At 39.1% G+C, this 16,366-nt stretch overlaps 1 protein-coding gene and 1 long non-coding RNA gene across 2 annotated transcripts; both read left to right on the top strand.

The window, feature by feature from the left end:
* Positions 1-9,585: 9,585 nt before the first annotated feature.
* Positions 9,586-10,484, top strand: LOC147753430 (uncharacterized). The gene is made up of 3 exons (XM_086968523.1): positions 9,586-9,768; positions 10,177-10,324; positions 10,411-10,484. Exons 1-3 carry the CDS (start codon positions 9,649-9,651, stop codon positions 10,482-10,484), a joined length of 342 nt encoding a protein of 113 aa, XP_086824649.1. The 5' UTR covers positions 9,586-9,648.
* A 1,532-nt stretch (positions 10,485-12,016) lies between these two features.
* Positions 12,017-16,087, top strand: LOC111260976 (uncharacterized). Its single transcript, XR_015311285.1, has 3 exons — positions 12,017-12,250; positions 13,273-13,456; positions 14,730-16,087. It is a non-coding gene; the product is annotated as an uncharacterized LOC111260976 (long non-coding RNA).
* The last annotated feature ends 279 nt before the right edge of the window (positions 16,088-16,366 follow it).

The following is a 16,366-nucleotide window of genomic DNA, read 5'->3' as shown; positions in this document are numbered from 1 at the left end:
ACAATATTAATGTGTTGCGCATTACGAAGCTGAGGTTGTTCCATTGCAACGTGAATTAAATGCATTTCTTTCGAAAAAATTCTAAAAGTTATGCAGAAACTATCATAGCCGAGACCGTTCCTAGATATACTCGTTTTAGCTGAATTTTCGAAAAAAAAAAAAGAAATCATTGTGTGTAGGTTGCTATTATTAGCAAGAAAGCATATACGCTAGAAAGATAATCTATTTGTGTCGGTACAATGTTGTTCTCACGTAACCGCAGAGTAAAAAAACCACCTTTGAGTACTTGTCTTGTGTGTGAATAGCAGAAAGAAAAACCTGTGTCGTTCCTACGATGCGGATAAAGCGTACGCCGAGGCACAGAATAGAAAATTTCTTTGCAATGCTTAAGGAAAACAGACGTTTGGCTTCGCGTTTCGAAAACACCTTCTTAGCTTTCGTTTCTATTATTAAATATAGCCTTTGTTAACAGAGGCATATAATCCAATCAGTATAAAAGATTTTAGAGAACTTCGTCGCTCCTCACTTTAGGGATAATTCTATATTGTATATGCTTGAAAATCGATGCATCACTTAGTGCTTCGCAAAACACACTCTATATTGTTTTCGTCAACTTGTCTACGTTTAGAAATGTAGTCTGCCAAATACTAAACGTATACGGTATTTTACACTATGTTATTATACAAACAAATGACTTTTCAGTGATTAGTCTTATTCGTTTATCTTACCATTATAGTATTTTACTTATACAAAATAACATTAGACAGTCATATTTATCTAGTTATTATCTAAGTATTATCTAGTTTTTAGTATAGCAGAATGTGAACACTTAGCCATTTTAGCCACTATCAGCCCTACAGTGATGAATACCATTGTCGAAAGAACTTACTACTTTGGTAGAAATCATCTATTTAAATGTTTAAAACATACATGCCGTCCAGCCGATTCACAATAGCGCAACGTACGACATGAAATATGTGACATTTAATGATTCAATGTTCGTGATAAAGATAAGTTTAACTTAAATATTTGGGTGTATTTTAATGTAGGTTTCAGCGCCTGCTTCTTCCTATCCACACACCCGGAACGTACCTGCTGTTAGGCTCTGATGTCCATATGAGTCCTGTGCTCATACTCTCGAAAAGTGTTTCTTAAGGGTTTATTGTTCCCATCTTACTATGTTTCAGTGTTTTTTTCTGTGTGTATTTTCGTACATGTATGACTTACCGTGATCAATGTGACCGAAGATCGGATGCGTCTAAGTAGGCGTTTACAAAATCCCGTGCATCTAGGTTTGGACCGGTAGAACTAGCATGTTTGTAAAGATTTTACCTTGCTGAAGTAGCCGCTTCTTTACGCAATAACTAACTTCTCCCAGTAGTAAGTATAGTTCCCCAAAAGTAACTGTAAAGCGAACGCCTTTATTTTACTTCGGCAATCCGTTTGAATGTCAAGAACATTTCCCTTCCCTGCATGTTTACCCACACTCTTTGCCTTTGCCCAAAGTGCCGGATACGACTCATAGAACTGTAAGCGATACATCAATTAAGTTTACTGTGATTTCGACGTAGTAGGTTCTAATTGCCTCTCCAGGGATCCACCTTAAGGTTACTAGTAGCCGCTCCATTGTCTTGAAAATCTCTATTCTTCGCTTATACGGAGCGTCTTCTCAATTTCGGATTTTTTGAAGATAATTCTCATTTGATAGTCAAACCAATGCACACCGAACGCCTGTTTCTGTTAATGCTGACAACCACTATAAATCCCTATAGGAAATGAAATTTTACATTATCAAACCCCTTTAAATTATCTTGAAATAATTCACAGAGCTAATTGATATCAAATTCGCAGAAAAACCATCGCTAACTAAAACTGGCAAACTTAGCTACGCATAAGCTGAGATGCTTTTCGTTTAGACGATCGAACAGGTGATCACAAACAATTTCGGCTCGTACCTTCAAATTACAGACCTGTGTCCTTTAGAGAATTCATTCAAAATAATACTAATAATAATAATAATAATAAGTTATATAGTTGAAAGGATGCTACTGTCTCTGTCTCTAGTTTTATTCTTGTCTTAGATTATAGATCCAAGACTAGATGCGATTGAGGGACAATTTGAGAGCCTTGTTACAACCATGATCAACCATGATCGTATCTGTTATGTATGGCTCAGGGGCTTGCGTAAGCAAGCAAGGATGACGCTGTAAACTCTTCGAGACCCAACCTAAAAATTTATGCTGAGCTTAATCAGCAGGTTAATGAGCGGAAGCGTCAGCGTCCATTTAGGAAAAATCTACATAAAGCTGAGTTGCCAAACAATAGTCATTAATATGAGAACGCACCAACTCCGATCTGTACGGTATACCTTGACTTGTTTTTTAGCAAGACAGACTTGCACTTCGCCGCATGGTTGAAGTACGCAGACAATGTTTTCATATAATAAAACGACTGTGTCCTGTATTAACAGAAATGATAGCAGTAAGTTTCATTGGGTGCAAAATAGCCAGCTTTATGCATTTATTGTTGAAAGAAGAAAGATGCACAATTCTTGATTGATTGATTGATTGATTGATTGATTGTCTATCCAAGAGATCCATTTGGCAGACTATCGGTGGGTGCTTTTGCTTATCTATGAATGGCAGCACTAACTGCGATTTCTGAGCAAGTATTGTTTCTGAAAAGCAGCTTCCACAAGATATACCATATTCGTTACGTCTGGCCTTTCGAGACGAGGGTTAGTTGCTTGTAGCCTATGCTTTTATAAATATCAGTTAAGATGTCATCTCATTACAAATGTAATTCAGTCTGCACAAGGTGTACTACTCCTCCCTTATTGGGCGGCCTCGGGGCTCTCTGAGTGCTCGGAGACGATCAACTATCATTCTTGCACCTATAGACTACTGCCTAGTCAAAGGTACCTGTAGTTCGAGAACAAAGCTAGGAACAAGGTCCAAAGACAGAAACAAAGACTAAGCCATACAGTTTATCAGAGTGCATCCGCACGCCGCCCCTACCTACAGCAAATTGTTAAACTTCAGTCAAGATCTACTATTTTAGAACTTCTAACAGACATTGAAACACACAGCATTTTGACTGCAATAGTACCACTATTTCTAGCCATACGTAGCGGACTCACCACCGTCAAGCGTATGACTCACATGGGTATTTACCTCACTAAATAGACTTATATTTGTCCGTGTGCGCTCTTTCGTGAGTCTACGAAGCTGGTTATTGAGTTGTTTGCTATATGTGTATGCACAGGACGCTCACTTCACCTTCTTTAGTATTACTGCTGCCATCCCATTTGGGGGTAAATAATTCCGACGGTTCGATGAGTAATGCCGTTTTAGAGACAGTATTCTGATACCACTTAGTCCATACGGATTTCCAATACGTTAGGCATGAACTGTTCCCATATGTGGGGCTCAAACCCTATGTATACTGTTTTATTCTACCTTAAAATGGTTTTTATTTCGCGTAACCTTTTGTTCGTTTCCACTGACGGAAAAAGTTTGAGAAAGAAAATTGGACAGATGTATCTGAGACATTGATAAATTTCGTCCGTATTTTTTCATAAATTCACCATTATTTTTTAGTAAAAACTAAGCCTACTATTAGGCTGAAGCGGCCATCATAGTTCTGTGCTGGCAATGTCTCGTGCTCTAATGCGGCAGATTTTGCTATAAGGATGCTAGGATTTTCCAGGTCGTATTAGTAGTTAGCTTGATTGAATTGGCCCTCATACGTGCCTCTCTGCACGTTTCGTTCAGAAATGTTAGGCACAAACAAAATACTTCAATACACGTTTTTGTATGCGCTAGGCTGCAGCGATTCAGATGACAATTCAAGGATAGGTGTAAATGTTTTTATTGTTATAGTCATCGCCTTAACTACTCACATGATAAGTTTTTGGAAAAACTGAAATCGAATTGCACGTTGCCAGGGCTGCGGCCACAAGACAATAGAAGTTGCCGTTTATGCTTCTGCTGCTGCTGCTGCTGTTTCCACCAACATCGGTGTATCGACACGATATAAAAGGGGCACTTCTATGCATTTTTTACACTCCCTTTTCACTGTTTTTTTTTTTTCACCTAATTCGTAATAACCCCCTTGTTTCCTGTATCCCAATCTCTCGGGGACACGACGACCGCGCTAATCGATAGACAATGGTTGGCGTCGAAAAGCAGTCACGTTCGAAAAACAGTGCTGGTATCTACTACTGCTGCTGCTGCTAACGTACTGAACTGCCTGAAGTGTGGCAGCAGGGTGTCGCGTTGATGGTCTGCTGTCGAAGGCCATTGTGCAGTACGCTTGGCAGCTTTGTTTTTGCAGGAACAATAGCAATGATCGTAGAGGCTGTTCTAGGATGTCCCAAAGTCCATTCAATTCACAGCGGTGTGCATGCCATTGAAAAAAAGTGGCCAATGATGCCAAGTACAGCCGTATGATTGGCTAGCTTCGACATGTACGTTTTACCCGAAACATTGCTACGCATTTACCTGGATACACACTAAGATTCTACGCGGAAGAACGACGATAGAAGGGGACGGCTGAACATCTTGGCCAAGGGGCGAACTACAGGTGGGCACTTGCTAGTGTGCCTTTAAGTCACAAAACATTACAAAAGCTAGAAACATTGCAAAGCTCCTTACAACTTCTTGCTAGACGAGAAGCTTGCTTCGTGTCGCCTGCGGGCATAAAAAATATTCAGTTAAAATTGAGTAGCTCTGTCATATGGACGCACAGCGTCGTGTTAGATGACACATAGGAAGAAGACTAGAACTGCATCAAGGGTATAGCTGAGCGGTATCTAAGAACTGATGGATTAACTTAGGCATGCGTACTAACAGTAATCACTTTTGATCATTCACTTGTAGCGCATAATTTATTTATTATATGGTGTAATTAAGACGGCTCTTATTATAGATCCAAGCTCTATTTATCTATCTCTATTATTTATTTAATCGAGAATCTAATGTATTCTCGCTTAATGATCAATCGATGAGAATGCGCTTAGAATACCTTGGACGGAGATCACCTGTGGACACTCGCAACCTACCTTCCGTCCCACGTCATTGTTGCTGTAGCAACGACAATGAGCAGTTTTCAGTATCAAGGCACATTGTATCAGGGTACTTTTTCTATACTTTCCTATATACTATAAATATGTACCGTATTTTATCTAGGTACGGCATCCATACAGATATACGTCTTCCACATGGGAACGAGTCAAATTCACTATTTGATATCACACGTATAAATTTGTGGCGCGTCATAACTATCAAATACCGCCCTGAAAAATTATTTTCTGGATACTAACTTAGAATATTACGGAAATAAAAATCAATTTTTCGTGAGCACACTTTGGGTAAACGACTAAATGGCCATCTGGCTCTCTAGGAGTAGCGGAATAAAGTTGTACTTGTCTAGATCATGAGTAAAAAAAAAAATGTAAAACGGCGCTCGTATCGCACTTCCTCAATCTGTAGTCGCGATCAATAGCCAACGTTAACTAATGAAATTACATTAGTTTATTTAATGCAACTTTTTTTTTGCGGATGTCGAAAATGCAATATGTGCTACATTTATTGTACCTAAAAAAGTGCTCTGATTATCTAAAGATCTTTCTCATTATGCTTAGCGCCATGAAGGGCTTATTCCCGAAGAAGAGTACCTATAGATAGAATATAATTCATCACTTCGTTGTAACGTTGACATATCAGTAGTTAAGAGCTTCACTATAATTTGATTTGTTTTACGCAACTAAATAATAAGATTAATGTAATTTTTTTTTTTTTAACTAATTTTTCTATGATTATTCTTCAGTAGGAGCCGGCATAAACAAGTGTTCGCAATAACGGCTCGTAAGCTGAAACAATTTTGTAACTAATAGAACTTAAGAATACTTCGTTTATTGTATACTCGGCTGAAATAATAGGGTGTCAAGGTCGACCGTCGATGCAGCATATACCAATAGTAACGACTGATAATATACATTGTCGCCATTACTCTACGGTCGTGTTTACGTTTCAACAGATTCGCTGGCGTATCGATAAACGCTCTACTTTGAATTAATGTTAACTTTCGACCCACTCCAGCTTAGTTTGCTTTTCATAATCATTGTACTTGATCATATCCTCATGTTATAGAGGTACGAGCTTTTGTTGTGTTTAATCACTGACGCACAATTTGTCGCAGCAATGAACGATATTTGGTTTCTGTTCTTCGATGCTTTCGTAACTCAAAATGATTCAAGGCCTGGACATACGGACACAAATATTCATAGGCCTAGAAAGCATCGTCGGTACCAACTGACAGGAGTTCCGTGCATACAGACTTAGCAAACAAGTATAGTTATCTATTCCTGCTGATACTTACTGCTGCGGTCGCTAGCACAATGGAAATAGAAAGAAGTATAGACCTTCCGTAGACCCATCGTTTCAAATAATTGCAAAATGGGAATATACGTATATATAATATATTCAGTGACGTTACGCACAATGGAGTATCTGTCATGGTCTGCGACAACCAATAAGTACGATCATATATAATTGTATATAGAAAATCACACACAAGCGATATAATTCATGTAAACAGTTTTTCTGAAATTTAATGATCGTTTTTTAAGACTAATATTTTGACTTCAAACAGAGATCTAAACATGCTTTATATATATAACCTTTTTTCTTTACTCGCCAAACACTTAAACAGACGCTAATTTTTTGTGGGGGAATTTGTCAAAGAATTTTGGCGAGACGAGCGCGGGTAGGTCAACGAATTACCACCCCATTATTTTGGGGTTTCGTTTTACGTCGGATAAGTTTGCGTGGCGCGAATAGTGGCATGGTAATTGCCGTATGTTTCGTCCGAATAATTGTCAAAAACGATTAATAAGCTACATGTACGCAATTATTGACAACCGTTCCGGCCATATGTGAAGTTCGAAGAAAGCTAAATTTGTGTGCAAATTCAATGATTGGCTTCCCTGCCGTGCTTCCGAATCCTCTTTCGGATGAGGACGTACATATGCCATACACACTTGTTTCTGGTTGTAATATGATTAACAGAATAATTTTTTACTATAATTAATAAAATGCTCAACGTACAAAGAGAGGTATTTTAATTTTGTTTGGTTGTCTCTCTACTATTTCCGACCGGGAAGCCATCGAATGTTTCGTTTCACTGCCAATTTATTCGCAACTACAAACTAGCCGCCGTCCAATTCCTAGATATTAACGGCCACAAAACTCGTCGCTCCATAGCGGAACCCCTTTGTTTATGTACAAAACAGCTTGTCGATGCCTTTGCAGAACTACCGGTCGAACAAATGTAGACAAAATCGTTCGATGTAGAAGATAGACAGCTGCGGTCAGACGTAGTCACAATGGCCCATTATTATCTATTTGGCAGCCGGATCGATTGATAAATACTATTTTGTCCAATATATTTGCTGCATAGTGAAGCTTCGTGATATGAAAAAATGGCGTTACCGTTACCCATTGCTGGCAGATTTGCCGCACCATAGCGTCATTGTTCGCCACCGATTGCCGATTCTATAATCGTTGAATTTAGTGTAAAGTTTTACTACATGCTACAGTAAAATAAAAATGGTACCTTATCATTACATTATCAGTAATAAAGGGGAGCGAATGTTTGTATGATTAGCTGGTAGATAAGTAATCAGCATAAATTAGTTAGATGTGAGTAGTAAACCGGCAAGTGGTACGCTATTAGTTGGCTAAGAATTATTTCAAAAACACCCATTATGTTAATGTCATAGTTTGTTTATTTATTCTAAAAGAGAATTTGGGATTTCTTCTTGTCGAAAGCTTTTTCGAGGGTACACCTCAGTGTATATAACCTAAAGGGAATTTTCCTTTCCAACGCATGCTGAAATGTTACTGCTTGTCCGACGTGACAACATGAACTTTCCAAATTAATATTATCTAACTTACATTAACTAAGATACCTGCACCAGCAAATTGAACGTCTTCAAAATGACTGTCTTAATCTGTTCTTGAGATGTGCGAACTGGAACCAGGACAACAATGAATACGTTAGTTGTAATCTCGTGCCGCTTCATTCGTCCTGCTAGGCCGAAAGGAGCTGAAGTAGATCTTCCTGAACGCACAACCTTGCCAGCCGAATCACTGTTTATAACGTACTCAGTTGTTTAAGGTTTAAGTTGTTGTCATAGGACTGTATACGGTATTGAGCACGGTGAGGACAAGAAAGGACTACAGAAAAAGTACACATACTCCTGTCAATATAGCGTACGATATCCCATTGCCACGAATTCAACAGATTTGCAACCGTTTAATTTTAACTTTCAGTCTGATATTAAATTATACACGCGTGAGCTTCAATAGGTAGGCTTTCCCAATAAGATATCAACTAGTGGCAATTGTAAAACAGAAAATGCAATGTTATGGGTGTACTTAGCAAACTGTCAAAGCTTGACTTAACTTGTACAGCTTTAAAATTTAATGCGAACATACTCAATGCGGAACCGTTCTGTAAATCCATTGCATTCACTATTTATTGGTCGTTTAGGCTAAATAGCTGAGCGTAACCCGCTGATATCGATCTGACTTTGAGAAAATAGATGGTACTGGTAAGCATTCCTCAATCAGTGACTCGTTGGCCAGATGGTCTCGGAGTCTGGAACTCTTACTTTCTCCTAAGCAGTTTTTCAAGGGCTAAGTTGTCTATCATTTTCTAGCGTTCTCGTTTTAATCTGATCTTCGGAACGAACCGAAAACGTTTCACATTTGACATAGAACGCTTCTTGTCCATGCTAAATCTACTCTGGGCCGTTCTGCTGGCGGTGGATTCAGAGGCAAACCGACAAGGAGATGATCTCGACACGAGTACACCCTCGAGTCTCGGAACCGACTCCTCCTAACGACTGCCAAAAATAGTTATTTTCCGAAATTCTAACGCTATTATCTTCTAGTAAAAATTGAAGGGGTCTCGGAACGTCGCTTGTTTTTCGTCGTGATATGTTTACAAACAACAATGACGCTTAGCAACATTGCTATTGTAAAATGAAACGATTGCTTCGGGACTGTGGTAACCCGTAGTGACACATTTGTGGATGATGTGGTCAAGCCGGTTGGAATAAACCTTTTACGTCAATAGTCGCTCCTTATGTAATGCTCATAGGGGTTATAAATGATTCGAATGTTACGATCGGTATTGTTTTTGAAGGACGCTGCGGAACAAGGCTAGCACCTCCTAACATAAGAAAAAAAAAACGAATGGTGTGCCTGATCTTAGGTGCCTAAACTTAGGATGTTTTTCTTAAATTTACTAAATAAATATGCTATCGCTTTATCTTTAGAAAAACATAACTACAGATATACTTGTAGTAAAATGGTGTATGCCAAAAAGCTCACACGATGTTTCATTTGTGTTCGCTGATACAAATATATTAACGACCTTTGCGATTACTCTGTTTTACGCGTCATAAAATAACTAAGTCAATAGGCATACAGTCTATTTGCTCTTAATAGGTGTCCTTGAGAGAGATGCTATATTAAATGTTATTCATTGAGCCGTGCTTTGCTGCTTCCAGATCCGGAATACGCTGCAAAACTCCGCAGCAATCCAGCAGTCCAATTGGCGGTCAGATCGTTTCGGACGATGCGCCGCAGTGCGCTGACTCCAGTAGCTCGGAGATTACGTGACGTAATGGTTCAACGATATCCTGTGTATCCTCCTGCGGTCAATCTGAATGCACTGAACAACACCGACTGGACCGAGGTATATATGTATTCTAATATGGCACCTCTTTGAGTTGCCGGCTCTCTCTATTCGATTTGTTTAAGATATGAATTATTTTAATTAATATGGATTTCTCATGGACGTGCACTACCCAGTGGGTTTCGCGCATCTTGCTTTAGACATCGGTCTCGGTGAACCCAGTTATCGTATATCCTACTGAAGGCACATGATTTTGGCTCACAGCATTAAGTGCATGTCCTTCCAACTGTCGATAATTACTTGTTCTGCATAACACGTATACGGACAGGAACCTTGTGTTTGCATCTCTCCGTCACCTGCGTACCTCTTCAACTATTTCTTTCATTCATCACGAAACCTTCTGTGTTGTTGATATCATTTTTCAAGTATCAATATATTCATGCTTCTGTTCGGTAATAATTGTTTTAGGTGGCTATCAATGTACCCCGACTATCGGCAAGTTATAGCATGGATGCCGAAAGAAGCTCTAAGGGTCTCCTGCACCTCAACAAACTTTTACGAAATACGTTCGGCGCAGACATCTTTATCATGGTCGGAACATTACTCGCGTTCGTGGGTAAGTGAATCGCACGTTTACACTACACCACATTTATAATTTGGACCATCTTTCGTCATAATTTTGCCTTTTATCGATATTTTTAGGAACGCTTTCCTTCTGCTCTGAAGCTTTCCCTAAACTCGACTGTATATGCATACGGGAACGATTACTCCATTAATAGAAATCCAATATGAGACATCAATCTTCATCGCGACATGGTGATGAAGTTTTAGCCTCTAGGCCCGTTATACACAAATGGATGCTCAATGCATTCATAACAAAAGTGTCAATAATACCAGAGTGTTTTATCTAGGAGGTGTTAGTGATTATCTTTGGCTAAAAAGCATCTCATTGTTCAAAGTAAATCATCGAATGAATCTGGGGCTGGTTGAATTGTTATCTCCATAATCTAGTTCCCAGTTTACTTTCTTATCTAGCGTTAAGTTGAAACATTAAGTAACTCATATGACATCGATTTTTTTAAAAGAATGCATGGAGTTTGTCAGTGGATCATAATTATGATATTTGCAGAAAATCTGATTCAAATTTTGCCGCGCCTATCCTAGACTTGTTTGGCGGCTGATTTTTACCCTTCACGACGACAGTTAACATGTATTATGTATGAATATAATGATACAAGCTAACAGCGCTATACTTGAAGGTCAAATATAGACTGTCAGGTCAGATAGAACTGCAGTAACACACGTGCTCAATTACATGTACTCGGACATCTTTCTTATAAGCGCCGCATCTATAATGAGTACTCATGAAGAAATTATCTAGATTTAAATAATTCGAAAGAATCGAATATTAGATCACTAGTTCCTGTTCCTACACGTATTCTTCTTGTGACGTTAGAGATCATGCGAAGTAAACGTGCAGTATAAAATCGTGAAAGAAGTAAATGGAGACACTACTAAGACCCTATTCGTAGAAATCCCGCCATCACCTACAAGGAATAATTCATAATTCGTGATTTTTTTAAATATATTTTACGTGTATAGTAAGGTGAAATTCCAATAGTAAGACTTGTACATCTCTATTCTCGCTAGTCTGGGTTGTCACGCCGGGAGAAACATGAGCGGCACTGAACAGCTTTTACTTGAAAGATTTAGTTAGGAGTTAGTATTGTTGACTCGAGCAATAAACACTGACCTCTGCCTACTAAAATAGAGGCACTTTTTGCCAATTACGTGTTCTTTCGTGCCGTTTCTTACCATCGGATTCCTCTCGTATACCAACACCGGTAAGCTTCTGGCTGATTTTTTAATGCCTATATAAATAAAGCCAATTATTCGCCTGATTTCAGCCTATCCGAACGTAAATCAACATTGCAAGAAACCATTCTGTGTATATGTATGTATAGATAAAATCGTTGATCGTGAAAATAAAACGATACGTATTATCTCCATGTCACGCTCTTCCGTCAATTCAAAATCTGCGTATCAATCTCAGAATCTGGCATGATTTTTCGACTATTCTGCATTGTTTTCGTCTGTTAAAAAGCGGTACACTGAAGTAAACAGATGCTATTGTACAGCATACAAAAAAAAATATGAAATGTTCATGTTAAATCATATATAATATCCGCAAATACTGTTGATTGAATAACAATACGTTATGATTAACTGAACTCAGAGCTTGTTCATTGATAGTTGATTAATTTCATAGCATTAGCTTGTTGCATATTTGCGCTCGTCTACTGCTAGCAGCCTACATATGTCGTACTGCTTAGAACGAATATCAATGCAGTGCCCGTCAGAAGCTTCGCCATAGGGCTATCATTGTTTTTTGACTGATTTCGTTTTCAGGGTCGGCCGTTACCATTTTTGCCAGTTACGGCAGCTTTGCTAGTCCGGAGACTCGACCACTTGTGCTCGGACTGGGCCCGCCACTCATCGGAATTGGCTTCCTCTTTTGTTTGTTACGACTGTTCTTTTGCAGGTATATACATTGTCATAATGAATCAGAGTGGCCGTTGTATTATCTCTACTGGCCTTGGCTAGCGGTGCTTTTTCAGAAGAAGGTATCTTCATAGCTGGGCATTTGTGCCCAAATCTGTTGTCCTGCGGCACTAGTGTAGTTGGAAGGCACGAAAAGCGAAAGAGCCAATTAAACGGAAGAATACACGAAACAAATATTATACATGTGGGGCGGCATGGCTAAAAGGCCGAGCGTACGCATATTACAGTTTTAATTAAAGCGAAACTGTAAAGCGAAAATTTACGAAGCATTCCAGGCTGAGAGTTAGCTTTGTTTGAAGGTATATAGCATCACAAATATCCTATATCAGATACTCAGCACATTTAGTCACTAAATAATGCCACATGTTTATGTACAAGCTGTCTGGTACAGGACATGGTATAGAAGCCTTGGCAAGTAGCGTTAGTTTACGTAGCTGCATTCTCTTGAGAAAGTATCGAAAAATATCAGCCAAAGCGGCCAAAGATGATACAACCCCGATACCAGCCCTCTTGTCTTGTACTCGGTAATGAGTCAGGATTTCTTCATGGTGCTACCGTCAGGAGCTATAGCATTGTCTATCACATTATCTGTACGAACATACATCTGGTACTCAATGCGCAATAGCGACGTCGACTTATCATTCTAAATATAATAGATTTAATATCGCGAAAAAAAAGGTTTTCAACATAGAATTCTAATTTTATGTCAGGAACATGTAACGAAAAACAACGGAACCTTTGTCAACGCCTGTTTGGCTATATATCGAATGCATATTCGGGTTTTATAAGCCGATAATAGCTTAGCTATGTGTTTTCGTTATTTATCTAACGTTATAGCAATTTTCAACCTTACGATCAACTATAGTAAGTTTAGAAATCCACCACCTTCCACACAAAAGCGTGCCTATTCGTTATAAAATCGCTACCCTTTTTTTACACAGGTAAATTTATATTGAACTGTTGTAAAATCTAATGCTGTACTAGTGCCGATACCATTTTCAGATCGCGTAATTTGTGCATGCATTGCACAGCGTATTGTCAAGGGCCCGCCGCTGAGGATGAAACGAAGACGAAAACAGGCGCATCGGGAAGACTGTTTACCGTAATGAGCGGTAAGAAAGTCCATCCGATACTCGAGCAAATACAGTATGGACACAATGGACTCCACATAAACGGAACTATCAAGGTATAACTGGGTCTGAAATTACAGCTTAACGATGGATTTCAAAAAAATGTTCTTGTTCATGGGCATCCTTAAAATTTTCGATTTACAATTTGTAGTTTTAATGCTTGAAACGTAAAATCGGTTTGCACTATACGACAGTGCTCCGCCCGATCCGGAAATTTACAAATGGAATTTCTGCTATGTCGACACCGACAACCCTGCAAGAAAGAGGTCTGAATGAATTTGGTCGTGGGTTCGACCCAAAGTCTATCAGTGTATTGTGTTTAATGCACAATCGCGTTACAATGGAAAGCGTTTTTTCCTCGTTTCTCGTTTCCTGGTTCTCTCTGGTTAAGTTATCTTACCACGATACATGAAAAGTCTCTAGAAAAAATTGTTCGGCCACTAATTAGGAGGAAAACCTGTACACCACCTCCAGCTGGTGTGGTCATAAAAACAGACTTTGCACACCTCACAGGAAAAACATTTTGTCACTTCGATTTTGTCAGTGCTGAATAAACGAGATACGCGAATGTGTTGGTGTGTTAAAAGCTTCTGCACAGTCCGAGTTGCGCGAAGAAAGTCACATCGAGGATAAAGTAATCGTAAAATGTGTTTAGCGAACGAATATAAATTATCGAAAATATCGATGAACTGATCAGGAGAAATGTCGGCGTCGATGTGATCGGACTATCTGATAGCGATGAATTCACTCAGAGCACAGACTCTGCAATTTTCACGAAATCAGATGTTTTCACCGTCCATCTATAATGGATGCACTACACCGCATTGCTATTTCCAACTAATACTATTTTTCGGTGTATTACACAACACTCAAATTACTGGTTCACTGCTATTTTCTTATTAGTTTCATATCTTTTGAACGCGTAAAGTTCATTGGCTTCGATTTGCTGGAAGTTAGCATGACTACCTTTTGTCCACGTGTAGAAACACGGGCGTTCGCTGTTAAAGCCTGTGTGAAGGCAGACGTAATAATAACAATAACAAAAACGCGTATCCTCTAACTCAATGAAGGTTTCACCCGTCTGCAGCACAGTGGAGCACCTAGTAACAGCATAATAGTTGACATCGTTAAAAAGCATGCTCGCAAAACTTAGCGCCGTGTTTTGTCCACTCGATTAAGTAAATGGTAACCCTGGAGTGCGTCTACCAGGCCCAGAATATTTCGTAAGTCAGCGTGCATGAGAGCAGGCACTGGAGTAGGTCTTTTTCCATCCGTTGAGAGCCGTCTCTCACTTGTGTTGGTTGTTCTTGTTTGTGCTATTTATTTCAGAACGGTTGCCCAGAAGCATCAAGCAGCGGTAACGCAGAACGAAAATATAATGGGCCTATTTGGACAATTACGTGATCGACGTTGTGACTACCGCTAGCCGCGTGACACCTCTGGTAGCGATCTATGCAGGTAACATGTACATAGAGAGGGAATGGATGAGAACAAAGACAACACTCACATGTATTATAGATAGAAGTCTAAATAGAAAACTCCTATTACTTCAACGATGGACTAGAGAATTAGCGCAATGGAACAACGAACTACTATGTTTGCAGATGCCCTTTGCAGTGCCTAAAGCTACGTATACTATACAGATTTGCAGGTATCAAGAACGATTCGACAAAGCCGTGTACGTTAGTTGTCTATAATTATTTGCCGATTGTAAAGTACAGTGTCAATTAAAAAGGGCATGTCGAACTTGAAAGAAAAGCTTCGATTTGTCGTCAACAGCTACTATGTCTGATCCCTTATCAACCACTGTTAATTTGACTTGCAACAGCAAAGTACATATCGTTTTCACACTAGAATCTAATTTAGCTTTGTAACGTGACGTGGTAGCTTATTGCTGAAAGCATAACGTCTTCAGAATCATCATGCAATCTATTTAGGTATCGGCATTCGTTACTCAGAGAACAACGTTAAGACAGTCTTCAGCGTCAAATCGAAAATTCTGCTAAGACATATTAACTACGAAACATATGACGTTCGTAACCGACAACGAATTCAGATGTCCTTCCAATCTGAAGTGTCGGTGTCCAGCTTTGCATATAAAGTGCGGTGTGACTTTTAGATGAATCCGTTAATTCAGTCTGGCATATCGTTGAATTTGTCCTGATCATATATTCAGATCAATACTTGACCAGACTGTAACACGACTGAATGCTGAGATTTTATTAAGTACAATATACTGTAAATATGAAAGACCTAATTCAAAGCGTAACGGAGAAAAATTGTCAACGTTCTCTACAGCCTATGTACAATGGCTATGAGAGAAGCGTAAACTGTCCTCGATTTCCTGCGTATTGAAAAAGTGCCCGTCGATTACAGAATTACTCGTCTACAGCTTGTTGACTAGCGTCGCCCTTTACATACTATGTTACGTACGCGTATCCTTTAAGAATTGTTTTATGTAGGCTATTTTCATGTAAGAGGTCGAAAAATACTTCCTATACTTAAATAGGAATAAAAATTAAAATATGAATATGGTAGTGAACGAGTATACAAGTGCCAAGTGCAGCCATGAAATACTTTGGTGATCATTACCTGATGCCGCGCACTTCAGGGATGTAGAAGATGCCTCACACTCGGAAATTTATATATTTGACAAAAGAAGGAAACGCTTGCAGTTTGGTTATAAATAAACAGTCTACGTATTATTGTATATGAGCAGTCATCTTTTCCTGATAGCTTGATTCGTGAAGTAAAATGTTCTATGACGCCAATCACGAGGTGCGAACTAGGTCTGAGTCAAACGAACATTTTGATGACCTGTACATGCTAAAAAGCGTTTCAGATTCGCAATACAAGTAAGACTATAGGGAAAGTTTCAACCGTTCATTGAATCGTATCAGTTTTTTAGCGACAGCTTATTCTTATCGAAGACAAGAAGGTTTCATCGAAGCTATCAGAGGTGAACA

Source organism: Varroa jacobsoni, unplaced genomic scaffold, assembly GCF_002532875.2.
Source record: "Varroa jacobsoni isolate VJ856 unplaced genomic scaffold, vjacob_1.0 scaffold_499, whole genome shotgun sequence".
In the NCBI taxonomy this organism is placed as follows: Eukaryota; Metazoa; Arthropoda; class Arachnida; order Mesostigmata; family Varroidae; genus Varroa; species Varroa jacobsoni.
The sequence above is the reverse complement of the archived record's forward strand: the minus strand, read 5'-3'. Positions and strand labels throughout refer to the sequence as shown.

Bases quoted from the DNA above. Each gene is read 5' to 3' on its own strand.
- LOC147753430 (XM_086968523.1), top strand. From the start codon at position 9,649: ATGCGCCGCAGTGCGCTGACTCCAGTAGCTCGGAGATTACGTGACGTA. The intron at 9,769-10,176 runs GTATATATGTAT...TAATTGTTTTAG, and splicing joins ACAACACCGACTGGACCGAG to GTGGCTATCAATGTACCCCG. The intron at 10,325-10,410 runs GTAAGTGAATCG...CGATATTTTTAG, and splicing joins AACATTACTCGCGTTCGTGG to GAACGCTTTCCTTCTGCTCT.